Here is a 15487-nt window from a genome sequence, read left to right as displayed (position 1 = left end):
TGGCAACTTGTGTAGTAGTGCACTGCCGACCCGGCAGTGCCGTAGTAGAACGTTGGCACGCCAACGGACCTGCGGCCTTGCCGGTTGCATCGCACCCCCACTCCTCATCCCCCCATGAGTCACAGGTCGTGAACTGTCTGGCTCAATCACCGGGCGCAGGGACAATGATCTTGCCCCCAGGTGAGGATTAGGCTCAGACGCGTACGCTCTTCTCCGCACGTAGCCAGATGAGATCATGCATCACCTGATGATCTCCCCGACTCCTCCCGCCTCCGAACTCCCCAGTCCTCCCTCCTTCACGCCTCGAGCAGAGTAACAATAAAAGGTGCCAGGAACCGGCAGACGAGAGATTCGCTAGGAACACGGACCTCCGGTCTCCCGCTGCTGGCGATCTCCACCAGATGTTATCTCCGCGTCACTCGTCTCGCTTCTTTACGCTGACCGTGGGTAATGCATCTACAAGCTGGTGCCGAAACCCGGAATCCTCGAACCTCCCCACCCTGCTCACCGCCGCCTGGGGAAGGGTCACATAATCAAGTCCGCTGGATCGGGCGCATCCAGGGGACCCCTGCTGGTATCGCCTGTCCTCTGGATCGGGCGCGATCCAGAGACACGCCCTAGGACACTCTCGTCCGGACGGAACACCGGTGAGTATGGGAGCTTGCAAAAGCAGGGCTTATGACAAGCACGCTGACGAGCTGAAGGCTTAACAAAATGCGCAGGGTCCCCGTGAAGAGAAGGGAGCTGCGCAAATTGGTTGAGGAGATTGAAGCTCAGTGTCCATGGTACCCAGAGGGGGACATTGAATCTTAAGGACTGGGAAAACATCGGGCGACTCTTCGCGACAGAGTTTCCTCATACCGATGTCACGCTGCTACTGATCGGGAGAGACAATGTTTTGTCACATCAGCCTGCAGACCTAATGCACTCTTTGCTGTAGGCCGCCCTCCTTTCGATCTTTCACCTTCACCAATCTCGAATTTTCTCTATCCACTAAATTGGACGCCTTCGTCCTCCTTCTGCCCCCCCGCCTTCACCCAATTCACTCCAACTCTCCCCGCCGCTCAGCCCCTTGTCTTCGCCTTCATTTTCTCCGGCCACTGCACCTCCGGCTAGCGCCAGCGTAATGGCTGGTTTTCGAAACCGCAGAGCCAGATTAGCTACGATCTGCAGAAGAAGGAAACCCTGACGGAAGACGACTCCGATATTCTTGCATTGTGCACCATCCACTTCACAGATACCGGCGAAGAGGATGGCATAGTTCGGGCGGGTTGTCGAGTACCGCCCCTGAGCTATAATATATCCTTACCGAAAGCTCCGCAAAGCAATGCGGACGTAGGGAGTCACTTCAGCCCTACGCGGAGAGGCATGCTGGAAGCCATCGCAGCGGAACCACCTAATGGTTCCAGATGACTGGAAACCACCTTTCGTGATGCTCCTGAGCCCCATGCGCAATTTGTGGTCTGGGGAAAGTGAGTTCCGCCAGCAATGCTTCAACAGAGCCGCCACCTCTGGCGCGGCGCTTTACACCGCCGGCCAGCTTTACGGCTTCATGCTTTTGCCAACCCCAACGATCAGATTGTCCTGCCTGAGGCCACCCTTATGGTCGCCTGAGTGCCTATAAGGCATTTATCAAAGTCCCCAATGCCGCCAGCCAACTCCAGAGTTTCTCCTCCATCCGCAGAAACCCCAAGAGCCCTATGCTGAATTTGTGAACAGGCTCCAGGAAGCGCTCAAGAGGCAGGTGGGTAGATAGCTTAGGAGGCTCAAAGCTTAGCTCCCTTTACGCGCCAAGAAAGGAGAGAACGCTTCCATGGAGTGCCGCAGGGCAATCACTGGCCTAGGCAAAAATCCTGAACTGGCCGACATGCTTAAAGCTTGCCAGGACATTGGATCCTCCGCCCACCAAGCTAGCCTCCCCTCGCCGCAGCACTCTCCACCGGGCGGGAGACGGTCTCAGGATGACTGCTTTAACTCGCGGCAGACCCGACACTTCCGAAGGGAGTGTAGGCAGCCCGGGCGGGGCCTACAACCCCGATGGAGGAGGTCCTCCCCAGGAGGAGAAGGCCACCCAAAACCCGTGCCCACGCTGCCAGAAGGGCTTCCACTGGAGAGACGACGTCTGCCCGGGAAACTCCTCACCGGGCGCCTCCCTGTACTCCAGGACCAAGGAGAGAGTACTAGAGCAAACTCAAATGCCAAGGCCTGCCAAAACCACCCCTCCTCTCGTGGCATCTCGCCACATGCCAGCCCGCCTCCTTTAAGTTCCCCCCGAGGTTCTTGTCGCCTAACCCAGTATGATTTGCCCATCCCTACCGGGACAATTGGGTTAGTGCTGCCAAAGGCCTTCTGCCGCTGAGCAGGGACTGTTCATCGCCCCGGAGTGATCGAATTCCACGCATCTACAAGGACCCATCCACCTCCAGGTCTGGACAAACATCCCACAGGAGCGTCTTCGCCGGAGCCAGCTGCGCTCAGCTGATTCTTCTTGCCCCATACGCTGCCCGCTGCTGACCCAATAAAGGCTACGAGCCCCAGCAGCCAACATGGCGCAGCCTACGCCACCGTCGCAGCGGTGGAGACGCTTATCGGGAGCTCCCGGCCCATATCTGAGCTTCGCCATAGAAGGATGTAAGTTCAAGGGCCTGGTGGACACCGGGCGCTGATGTTACCGGGCTATCAGAGCCGAAAGTGGCCCGACTCAGTGGCCGACCGAGGCTTGCCCGCACATCTGGGGGGTGGGGAGACAAACCGCAGACGGAGCATCCGCTCGGGCCACGGTCAACAGCCCAGGACTCGAGCGCAGCTCACAGTCCGGCCCCATCGCTCTAGACATCCATGTCAATCTCTGGGGAAGAGACCTCATGAGTCAGGTCAAACGACTCTGGTCTGGGATGGAGTAAAGCCGCCACGGATCATTGATTCCAATCGTGCCTTCCCGGTTGCCTCCTAATTTCCACAGGAAATCTGTTTCCCCTTTTCCTTCTGTTTTTTCTATCATATCAAAGGGGCGGAGGCCAATTGGCTGACTGGCCCTCCCTGGATTAAAATCTGGGCCCGGCCCTGATACCGCAGCACTGTCAGGACAGGCCCCAGTTTAAAAGGGATGCCGCTATTATCGGCCTAATACCCAAACCCGCTTAAGTTATGGCTGCCCAGCGCCTGGCAACTTTATCAGTACCACATTAAAGGCTGGCGCTCAGCCAAACCGCCTTTAAGGAGGCGGTCTCGGCGGCAATTCCCCAGATAATTCGGACACAAAATTTAGCACCATCCAGCTTCCTGTATTGGCCACCAAGGTCACGGTAAGTGCAACTCCCTTTGCAAAGAAAAACCCCTTCCTTTCTCCTTTGTGTGTGCAAGGAATTTGCCTCTAATCGCCTGATTGCTTCATTCCCCGGATGCAATTCATCCCTAAAGGTGCTTCCAAAGCCCCTTTGTGTTGCTGATTAAGCATGCATACCCACAATCCCCCCCAGGATCCTCGCCTTCTGTTCCTCCCCTCGAGGCTCGGACCCTCGCCTTTGGACGCACCCTGATGACGCTCTGAAGCCACATTCCCACCAGGGCTCTACCTCCTGCCCTCCCTGTCAAACAACTAAAGAAAGAGGAGTGTAGGCCCCCCAGGAGGGTTGCCAGACAGCAACCTTCACAGGCTGCAAACAAGCCTTTCTTCCCTTCCCATACTAAATATAAACACTAACTCGATCCCAATCCCCCGCCATCCGGCTCTAGAACTGAGCCTGGCGGGACTGCCCCCCCCCCGTAACCTGGGAAAGAGGGGTATGTTTCAGTCCCTCTTCCTACAGGTTCCCGTGGACTGGATTCGCCACGACAGGTGGCCCACCCATGGAATGGCTTGTGAGGAAACCAACCCCATCCCAGAGATGGAACGCATCTCTCTAAAGGATCCCGCCCAGCTTATCTCGAGCAGGAACGCCACGCTAACGCCCAAAGACCCGGATGACCTGGGGAGACGCCAAGGCCACCAGCCAGGCTCCTAGCGCTGCTGCGCCAGCAAGACCACCCCGGTGACACCCGAGAACCTCTGTGCCGCCTTCTTTGCGATCATCACCACCAACTCAGCAACCACCATCCTTTGCCTGCTCTGTTGCCTCCTGCCGCATGGCGACCGGGCCACCCTGACGAAGCTTTCACCAGACCAACATCTGGGAGCAGTTTGCTGCCGCTGCCAACGCCTTCATCTTTCTGCCTGGGCCAGTACCTAGAGTCGGGAGCCTGCTAAGCTCCCTGCCTGCTCCTCGCCTGTAAAGCCTGGAGACTTCCTTGGCGGAGTCTGGGCTGAGCCCCTTCATGAATGCCTCATCCATCAGGTACTTCTATGAGCCCGACTGGGGACCTGGCCGTCCAAACCCTCCGGCTGGCGCTTCTTTCCCTTTGTCACCAAGACGTCGCTAACCACGAAGTCCAACACTCTGCGCCCGATCACCGGGCGAACGGGAACCGACTCCGCCCGCTCGGCTGCCTCGGCCGCCAGTTGGAACTGCAGTAATACCGCCATGGAGGACATTCCCCGTGTTCGAAACATCCTGGCTCCCCAGGGGCTGGCGGTTCTGGACCTGCGGGGAGAGGACGCTTAACTACATCCCCGCCACTCGCCGGAACTCTTTGCTGCCTCAGTCGCCTTCACCATTGTCCTACCCCAGGCTCCACCTCGGAGTCTGACGCCGGGCCGCCGGGCCCGCCGACCCTCCTGTCGGAGCGACGCCGTCGCCTCCTCCGGCGGAGTTCGCCTCCTCGCAACTTCCTAGTGGGGGTCCCCACCCCGGACTCGCTTCCTACAATGCTAAGACTATTGGCCGGCTGGCCTGTGCCCTTTAAGTCCATCAACTCTTACCTCCACCGCCTGGATGCCCTGGCCTCCAAGCAGCAGGAACTTCGGCTACCCTAGACAATCGCGTCGGGCCATTGATTATTTGTTGTTGTTGCATCACCAAGGTCAGAGAATGTACATAATATGTGTTGTTTTAATCTTTCTGATAATTCCCAGTTGATCCACATGAAAGTGCGTGAGCTGCAAGAAGTTGTATCTAATCTGAAGTATGATGTTTTGCCCCATTGGTGGTCAGCCCTCTGGAGCTGGCTGCCGGGAGGATGGTTGAGTGCTATTGTACAGCTCTGCATTGGTTTCTAATTGTATGCCTCATTATCGGATCTTGCTTCGCTCAATGCGTGTCTAATATTGCCTGTAACGTGTGTAGGAAACCCTCGCATTTTCCTTTACCCTAAACTGTTCTAATGTTGCACAAGCAGCTTGGTCAGCTTGACCATACGACGGGAGGAGACAAGCTGCCCTTTAAATCGCCTCTTTAGCATTTCTCGCCCCCCGTTTTCTAAAATGTAAAAAAGGAGGAGATGTAGTAGTGCACTGCCGACCCGGCAGTGCCGTAGTAGAACGTTGGCACGCCAACGGACCTGCGGCCTTGCCGGTTGCATCGCACCCCCACTCCTCATCCCCCCATGAGGCACAGGTCGTGAACTGTCTGGCTCAATCACCGGGCGCAGGGACAATGATCTTGCCCCCAGGTGAGGATTAGGCTCAGACGCGTACGCTCTTCTCCGCACGTAGCCAGATGAGATCATGCATCACCTGATGATCTCCCGACCTCCCGCTCTCCCGGAACTCCCCCCCAGTCCTCCCTCCTTCACGCCCCCGATAGAGTAACAATAAAAGGTGCCAGGAACCGGCAGACGAGAGATTCGCTAGGAACACGGACCTCCGGTCTCCCGCTGCTGGCGATCTCCACCAGATGTTATCTCCGCGTCTCGTCTCGTTCTTACGCTGACCGCGTGGGTCGACTACAAACTTGAATGGATATTAGGCAAGGAGATCAGCCGGCTGGGCGGGAACAATACACTTGGTCTGCCCCCGACTGGTGTTTTTGTGTATGTGCTGTGGGAATGGAAGAAACTGATCTGTGTTTTTAATGGTTTAAAATAAGATTTTGCTGTCAAAGGGAGAAAACTAATGAATAGGTCTGCTAATTAATTTAAAATAAAGCTTGTACTGAGGAAAATTGTTCTGATTAGCTGTTGCTTTTGAGTGGCACCTGCAAGCACCTGTGACCTTGCCTGTATCCTGCGTTCTGATTGGCTGCTGTTTTGGGGTGGCAGCTTGAATTAATGTCAGTTGAGGAAATCAGCTGGGTGGGAAAAATAAACGTTTCTGCTCCTGATTGGTTTTTGCACAGCACAGGCACAAGCAGTGTCACACTGAGAATTTTAAAAAGAACCGCCAGACTAGCAACTTTTGAATATCCTGGGGTAAGGTAAATATCATGGGGGGACACCAGAGCAGACCCTATGCAGCTCCGGGAGCAGTGCGGAATACCTGGCTGCACAAGGATATTTTCTGTGTTCACCCGGGGATATTTTGACTGAGTAAAAGATGCACCTGTCCCTCTGGAGGCAAAGCACTATAGCATTATTAGTTAGAGTTCCTGTTTTACGGTCTGTTTAGTTTTTTTCAGATGTCTGGCAAAGGCTGGAGACAGCAATATCTCAGACATATTAGGTGTTAAAGATCCATGGAATTCGAGTAATCAAGTTTCAATAGAATCGCCAGAAAACAGAGTCCAAGTAGAGGACACCGGGAAATCTCAGAAGCGGCACAAGCAGCGCAGACTTCCTTAGAAGCAGTTAAGGAAAAGTTGGGATCTGCAAGTTCTTCAAACCATCTCCAATCGTTTCCAGCATTGCAAGTATTCTTTATTTAGTTAGACTTCATGGGAGGAGTCAGAGTCCTAAACTTTCAATATTATTAAACCTTTTTTTGAACTGTTGCTTCTTTGTCTGTGGGTCTTACACTCGGTTCTGGCCAAGTGCAAGGCACCTGATTTTAGTTTGCTTGGGGAACTGAACATCTCCAATCCACATATCAACCACGGAGCTGACACTGCTTAGTTTCTGAGATCTAATGAGGTTGAACTAAACTGGGGAGTAATGGTTAACAAATAAGGAAAATTGTGGAAGTACATTTAAAGAATGGGGAGAGTGTTTTTGTTTAGCACATAAGAATGGTTGGGACTCTGAGGCAAATGAACAGTGTTCATTTGAACATTTACTAGATTTGCTGTCTGTTATCATACAGTAACCCCTTACCATCACCCTCTCTTCCACAGCAGCAGTTTACTGTCCCCATCAGCTTTGGCACCTCGATGGCTCTGCCAACTACTCCCCTATTTTTTAAAACAGTTACCTGGCCACTTGCCCAGTCCCTATCCAGTCTTTCTGTAGCAGCACATCATATTCTGCCCCCCCCCCCCCGACTACTTCCCTGGCTTTTTGGAAGCTCCCTGGCTGCTTGCCAGCATCTTCACTCCCTTTGCACCCCCCCCCCCCATTGCACAGCTGGCCTCTTCAATGGCAGCAGCTATTCCTCTCCCAACTATTTGCAGGTTTGCTATCTCAGGAGTATAAGAGCTGCACAAGTGCAAACAATGCTACTGGTTTGGGGTAGAATTAAATCCCCCTAGGTGTATTTTTTAAACGTTTTCAGTTTTTTTTTCAAGTCTCAGGTGTCTGCCAAGTTTGCTGAGAAATCTTGCTTCTGCATAAATAGCCTCAATCCACGGAATTAGGTATTCACGGATTGAAACTTAGTTGGCTATTAAATACATAGCCAAATGGGAGCCCACAAGAAAGTTGCAGAGGTAGCCATAGCATTCCCTCTGCTTTTACTTCCTCCCCCTCCCCCTGTCTTTTCTCACTTTTTGTCTCTCTCTCGCTGGTTCTCCCTCTCCCAATGCCTGTCTTCCTCTTGTTATCTGTCTCCTAACCCCTGCTCTCCCTCTTTCTTTCTGCATCCCCAATGACTTCTGAAATACGCACACTCATTCATCCCTCAAGCCCCCCCCCCCCATATCACAAACACATACTGCACTGTTAATTTCTCTTTCTCTGTATGTCCCTCTGGTCTCTCACACACAAACATACACTATATTTTCTCTTCCTTTCTCCATTCTTCTCCTCTGTCCCCAGCAGCATGGTATAGTAGTTAAGAGCAACAGACTCAAATCAGGGGAACTGGGTTTGATTCCTCACTTCCAATGGCATACCTGGGGGCATGAGGGGACTCAAGACCCAGGTGCCACTTGCCTGCAGAGGCGTACTGGGGCCAAATGGTGCCCAGAGGCAAAAACCCCTCCAGGTGCCACACTTACTTGCAAGTTGGGCTCCAGCCCCTCTTTGCTGCCTAGAAGACAGGGAACGAGTTTCCCTTGCGCCCGACTTCTAGGCTGGGAGAAGGAGCTGAGCAGTCCCTCTTTGCAGCCTAGAAGCTGGGGCGCGAGTTTCCCTCATGCTCTGGCTTCTTGGCAGGGAGGAGGAGCCATGGCAGGGGCTACCAGTCCTGGGAAGACAGAACTGGGAGACCTGGCAGCCTGCTCAGCTTTGTGCCTTGTCAGTCAGAGGAAGGCAGGACTGGGAGCTCTGTAGATGGCTCCATTTGGTACTGTGGGGGGCCATCTGGCACCTCCCACGTGACCCCATGTCCCTAGGGCTGTATGCCACTGCTCACCTGGGTCACCTGGGGGGCACATTTGGCCACCCGCCCACCAACCGCCACTCACCCTGCTCACCTCTTACCCACCCCACTTGCCTGCCCTGCTCACTCACCCCATTCACTGGCTGCCTCTCTCAACTGGGAGGTGGGTGGGCACACAATCAGTACTTCCCTGTAGGTACCATTTTCTACAGGTAAATCACTGCCTACTTCTCCCCATGAGAGGCAGACCTTCATCTGGCACACCCAATTTATTTATTCACTTCCACACACGACGCGTGCTGAGTGACCTTTGGCTAGTCACAGTTCTCTTAGAACTGTCTCAGCCCCACCTACCTCACAAAGTGCCTGATATGGGGAGGGGAAGCGAAAGCAATTGTAGTCCGCTTTGAGTGTTGTTAAAGGAATAGAAAAGTGAGATATAAAAACCAACTCTTCTTCCCTCCACATTCACAGGCACGAACACATAAACAGAAACTGTTGTCAATTTCTTTCTTCTCAATCACTCCATCTTTCTCTGACTCATACACTTAAGTTTGCTCATATCCTTCCCATCTCACACTGTATTAACTCATTACCTTTTCCTTTTCTCTTTCTCCCACTCCCTGGCTATCCACTTACTGTGTCCCATTGTTCCTGCTTCTGCATCTGAGCAGGAAGGGGAAGAGCAGTTCTTACCTCTTCTTTCCTGCCCATTGGGAATGCGCCTCAGCTCCCACTCTTCTTCCCATTTGTTCTCCAGCTGCAGCACAGTTTTGTGTGAAGACAGGTAGGCAGATGTTTTCCCCTCCCTCCCCTTTAGCACTGCACCAAGGCTCACTCTCTCTCTCTCTTCTCAATGGCATGCCCCCACCCTCCCACCCTCTCTCAGCAGCACACCCAGATTGCTCTGGGCATGTGCACTGAGGCCCCTGCCAGGAGCTGCCACCAGGAGCCACCACTGCCCAGGCCCAGCACAGTTCCCAGGATGCACCACCAGCAGCCTGAGGTGTGTTCTCTGCACTTCCACAGAAAATGTTTTTTTGGGGGGGAGGGAATTAAAGTCTCCAATTTTAAAAAATATCAGATTTTCTGTAGATCTAGGAGGTTCCTCAAGTCTGCAGAAACATCTGTTTGTGGTGAGTGTAACCTTAGCTGTGGATTTAATTATCCGCAGCCAGGGGGCACATGTAGGAATTAGATATATAGGGAATAAGTAAGTCCCAATCTCTGTTTAGGCAAGGGTGAGTTTGATTTCTTGATTATTTCTAATTCAGGACTTTCGCATTGTATATTGTCTCTCAGATGATGTTGATCAAGTTATTAAGCTTCACTATGCATTGGACATCCCTCTGTGGGCTTAGAAAGGCGTAGCACCTCTTCTGTAGGTGAAATCATATCCAGAACTTGGAAGACATACTGACTGAAACATCTAGCTTAGTCAATCATTTTGTGGAGCAGATGTTTCCACTCATCTCTAGGGTAAAAACATGCGTTGTGTTATTTTAAATTATTAGTGTTGGAAAATATCTGATATGATCTTGCCCATCAGAACACAGAAATAGTGCTTCCAGGATCTTTTCAAACAATGACTCAAGCAATGATAATTGCACTCAAATATTTGACATGAAACAAATTCCACAGAGAAAGACATTCATCCATTCTAATAAAAACAACAAAAGACTTTTAACATGGAACATGAAACAGCTAGGAAGCAATGTTTCATAGCAAAAGTGGGTAGTTGGGAAATTTAATCATGACCGATTAATATTTTCCTCAGTGTTTGCAAAAAAAGTTTACGAACAGATGGTTCTTAACATATTACCCATTATTAATTTTCATCTCAGCTTTAAACCATCTTTCTTGCTTTGAGAAGGCCCTAAAAAGATTTAATAGTTCATGAAGTAATGTGGGCACAGGAAGGAAGTATGAAAGGGAGCTGTGCCCCAGAAAAGCATGGTTCCATTCATATACTTCAGGGACAGAAGAACAACATCTGACTGGGTCTAAGGTCAAAGCCCTCATTAGCTGAATAGCTTAGTTATATTAGTTCTCCCACATATCCTACACCACCCATAGATTTCCCTTACTTGGGGACACATAAGCTATGACCTATGTGTGAACAGCTACATTAGTGCCATCTGGAATCAGAACAGCTGTAAGTATTAACCTGCTTGGAGAAAGTATAGTGCACTTCAAAGCAGAATTATACCCTGTCTATTAAGGTTAGTGGGACTTTAAAGGGTGCATTTCTGTTTAGGGTTACACCATTAATTTTCAGAGGCCAATACCAGTCACTTCCATTTATAACTTGAGAAAATGGCTATCTTGTGCTTACAATTAGTTACTTCCATTAATAATCAGACTATGAAAGCCTAGTGTGAATATCCAACTGCTGTAGTCTTATGAGTTCATGTAACTTAACCCCTGAGTACTTAAGATTGCCATTCCGTTTTATGGCAAACGAGGACAGGGAGCGACCCATAACTTGGACTTTCAAGCAATTCATGGAGAAGCAGACATATTAAGGAGGGGTGGTGGAAGAAGAGACATATCAGGCAAGCGAGCTTGTTCCTATGGTAATGGCCCCTATGATCACATACCGTACAGTATGTATCACATCCAACATAGAGAAGAGCAGTGTACAGAGGCATCAGGTGCCATTTTAACCATTGATAGCAAAAGCTCACTAGATAAGTGTCAGACTCCTAAAAATGGCCCTTACGGATGTACTCTTTATCTTATCTAAGAAAAGAACACAGCTGCTCAGCAACAATGCTTTCTTAATCCACAAACATAGCAAAGTGAAGCGCAAACAGAGGGTCAGGTCACTGTAGGAATGGATCTGTCCACGGAGAAGCATGCTGCAATTCAACCCTATAGAAAGTATATTGTAATTTTGACTTACACATCTGCTGTTACAAGAAACCCAATTCCAAGTGGCCAATTTCCGACAATCTCTTCCCACACCCCAAATCTAAGTTTTCCAAGGCATTTGGCAAAAAGAATGAGAGTGCCCCTTCAAAGCATTTCTTTCTAGTAATCTATTTAACATGCTAATGAAAATAGCCATGTGGCTGCTTGACATGCATCATGTAGCATGGAACCAGATCAGAGGTGCACTTACTGAACACCAGAGATTGAGATCTGTAGACCAAAATGAGGGCCCATTGGTGGGGGTACCTGGCTCCTGGAACAGCTGAGCCTGGCCCAATGGGGCAGAGCATGCATGTGTGAAATAAGCCTCAGTAAATGCTACAGTAATGACCTGGTACTTGCACAGGGTACAGGAATGACCTAGTATTTGCACTTTTACCTTAAATGCCTTTACCTGGGGTACTTGCACCTTTACCTTAAATGCTACAGAAAGAACAGGTTTCAGCTGAATCCCAAGGTCAGCTGTCAAAACTCACATAGAGAGAACTTCTGTAAGAAAGCTCAAGGTGGTTTACAAACGCCTTTCCCTTCCTCTCCCCCACTGGCATAATGCCCATTGGGAAAGGTGGGCAGCTGCCCAGGGCATCACCTTGAGGGGGGCATCAAAATGCTGGGTTAGTTTTTGGGTATTTTGAGTATTTTCCATTTTTGGCCTGCAGGGGGCACAGTTTTCAGGCACCAAAATTTCAGCGTATCATCAGGAGACTGTCCTTATGCTACCCCCCAGGTTTGGTGAGGTTTGGTTCAGGGAGTCCAAAGTTATGGACTCCCAAAGGGGATGCCCCTATCCCCCATTTTTTCCAATGGGAGCTAATAGGAGATGGGGGCTACAGTTTTGAGGGTCCATAACTTTGGCCCCCCTGAACCAAACTGCACCAAACCTGGGGGGTATCATTAGGGCAGTCTCCTGATGAGACCCTGAAAGTTTGAGACTGTGCCTTCAGAAATGTGGCCCCCCCAGCCTGCAACCCCCATTGACAGCAATGCAGAAAACTCAATGCAGAACAAAGATTCTTGGGGAAATTTCAGGATGTTCTTGCAGGTAGGGCATTCTTGGATGTATCAGCACCAAAATTTCAGGGTATCATCTGGAGACTGTCATGATGGCACCCCCAAGGTTTGGTGCAGTTTGGTTCAGGGGGTCCAAATTTATGGACCCTCAAAAGGGTAGCCCCCATCTCCTTAGCAAAGGGTAGCTCCCATCTCCCCCTAAACCAAACTGCACCAAACGGGGGGGGGGGGTCCCATCAGGACAGTTTCCAGATAATACCCTGACATTTTGGTGCCGATACATCCAAAAATGCGCTCCCTTCAGGAACATCCCAGAAATTTGCCCAAGAATCTTTGTTCTGCATTGAGTTTTCTGTATTGCTGTCAATGGAGGTTGCAGGCTGGGGGGGGGGGGGCATATTTCTGAAGGCACAGTCTCAAAACTTTCAGGGTCTCATCAGGAGACTGCCCTGATGATACCCCCCCTGGTTTGGTGCAGTTTGGTTCAGGGGAGCCAAAGTTATGGACCTTCAAAACTGTAGCCCCCATCTCCTATTAGCTCCCATTGCAAGCCTTTATTGGCATAGACAACAGTACAACAATAATAAAAACGGATTAAAAAGCATATACAATACAGGAAATAAATGTTAGGTCGAAGGAAATCTACTGGCGTTAATAATTTCCAGGAGAAAGTCTGCCACTATCATACAGAGAGAAGGATCAGGATTGTCCAACAAGTAGTGTAATCTAATTAAATCGGGGAGATCGGGTGAATGTAAAGGAGTAAGATTCACATACTTGGATCTGATTTCCTTGAATCTGAAACAGTGTAGTAATTGGTGGGCCAGAGATTCAAGTGAGCCATCATTACATGGGCACAATCTTTTAGCCTTTTCTTGCTTATTAAATCTGCCATGTAACAAGGCAGAAGGCATAACATTAAACCTGGCAAGCATTATGGCTCTCCTTTGAGCAGGGTTTATTAAGCAATACAGGTAGTGTGCCAAGTAGCCAAATGGGAGAGAAAAATACAGGGGGGAGCACGTTTTCTTGGCTGCAGTGATTAGGGTAGAGAACTCTCTATCCAATAGTTGACCTTTTAATTTTCTATAAGCTTCTGAATAGGACAAAGGGCAAAGTGAATCCACTTACAGTCCAATAGAGGCCATTTTTTCTTCAATTATGGAAAACCAGGGGTTGGAATGGGTGTCAGAGAGGAGACGGTGGACCAGGGAATTACAGTCCGAGAGAAAATGAATCCGCAGCCAGAATCTAAAAGCCCTCAGCCAAGCAGCTGATTCTGAGGAGTTTTGACCTAACTCCAGACAAAGGCCTGCATAGGGCACGCAATTTGGGGATTAGCTCCCATTGGAAACAATGGGGGATGGGGCACCGCCTTTGGGAGTCCATAACTTTGGACTCCTTGAACCAAACCTCACCAAACTTGGGGGATAGCATAAGGACAGTCTCCTGATAATATGCTGAAATTTTAGTGCTGATATGTCTAAAAATACACCCCCTGCATGCACCAATGTCCTGGTGCAAAAAAAAATTGGTCGTGGTGGAGTGGCCGCCCATGGGGCAGGGGCATCCAACTCAGGTTTTGCCCAGGGCTAGTTTGCCTCGTTACGCCCCTGCTCTCCCCACAACAGACACCCTATGAGGTAGGTGGGGTTGAGAGTTCCAAAGAACTGTGAGTAGCCCACGGTCACTCAGCAGGAATGTAGGAGTGCAGAAATACATCTGGTTCACCAGATAAGCCTCTGCCACTCAAGTAGAAGAGTGGGGAATCAAACCCAGTTCTCCAGATTAGAATCCACCTGTTCTTAATCATTACACCAAGCTAGCTCTCTTTTACCCATTGGATCCCGTCTTTCGCAGCATCCAGTAAGGCAGCAGTCGAAAAGGAAGGGGGGAGACGGCAGGAAAGCGTCTCCTGTCAAGTTTCCCACCACGCTGCAGCTGTTGCAAACAGAGGAGCTTGAGGGAGGAAAGGCGGGTCACCCGGGCCTAACTGTAGACGGGCAGTCGGGCACTGAGCAGTCCACACAAAGGGCAGGGAGAAGAGGCCACACAACCCGTTCCCTAATGCCGGGGAGAACAGCAGCAGCCATGGCTTTCCCGAAGAAGTAGGAGGGGAATGAGCGTGGGAGGCGTCAGGCGGGCATGTCCTTAGCCCTGCCTGATCTTGTTCCCTTCCAACATTCACACAAAGGGGGTGGGCCGGAGTTGCCAGCCCGGGTGGGTGCAGGGGAGACGCAGACCGCTATGCCAGCGTAGGAACTTTTTTTCCCCCTTTTGCAACGCGAGAAGTGGGTGCAAACAGCGGCTGGCTGCAGCAACTTCCCTGGCAGTCGCAAAGCGAGTTGGACAGAGTTGCGCTTCGAAGCGCGAGTCGGGTTGGCTTTTTCACTTCTGCAACCGGGAGGTGCGTTGGTAGTGATCGAAACTGTGCCCACTTACCTTGCGCCCCAGATGACGAGACTATTAAGAGGCAGGTCAGGCTGAGCCGAAGAAGGAAGAGCTGGGTCGGAGAGTGAGAGGACGGAGGACAGCGTTGCTTTCCTGCACGGAGACGCTTTGACATTTTAGCCCGGACCGAGAGACAAACTTTCATCAGCTGGGGCCGAAGAGCAACCCCATTAAGATACAGTTACAGAGAGAGCGAGAGAGAGAGCGCTGCAAATCAGGATGTGAGAGATTTCCTGCATGCAGTTAACTCTAAAGCCCCTCCTGCTCTGATGATGAGCTGGGCTTTGCTTTCATTTTAAAAAAGGGTGTTTTTTTTTTCTTTTTTGGCAAGAACAGAACTGTTGACCGTTGCACTAACTGAACGAGTTGTCCGGGTTGGCTAACAGGAGGCACCAAAAAAAAAAAAACTTTAGTGAAAGAAGGCAGGCCTGTGAAAAACTACCCCTTGCCAACACTTACAGTTCTCATTACAATGGAACAAATTATTGTCTTCTTTGCCTTCGCCCTACTGCTCCTGCGCCGGGTCCTAGTGCCTAGCCAATGTGCTCCCAGAAGCAGTCTCAATGCAGAGAGGTGACCTGCCAA

General features: G+C 50.7%; 1 protein-coding gene across 1 annotated transcript in view; it reads right to left on the bottom strand.

The window, feature by feature from the left end:
• Window positions 1-15191, bottom strand: part of ADAM12 (ADAM metallopeptidase domain 12) — a 327649-nt gene extending 312458 nt beyond the window's left edge. Inside the window, exon 1 of the mRNA XM_048505732.1 lies at window positions 14894-15191. Coding sequence (XP_048361689.1) covers window positions 14894-15047 — 154 coding nt within the window. The 5' untranslated portion in view covers window positions 15048-15191. The remainder of the gene's footprint in view (window positions 1-14893) is intronic.
• Window positions 15192-15487: the final 296 nt, after the last annotated feature.

This window comes from Sphaerodactylus townsendi, linkage group LG08 (genome assembly GCF_021028975.2).
Source record: "Sphaerodactylus townsendi isolate TG3544 linkage group LG08, MPM_Stown_v2.3, whole genome shotgun sequence".
Taxonomy (NCBI): Eukaryota; Metazoa; Chordata; class Lepidosauria; order Squamata; family Sphaerodactylidae; genus Sphaerodactylus; species Sphaerodactylus townsendi.
Note: the sequence above shows the minus strand (reverse complement) of the source record. Positions and strands in the feature narration are given on the sequence as shown.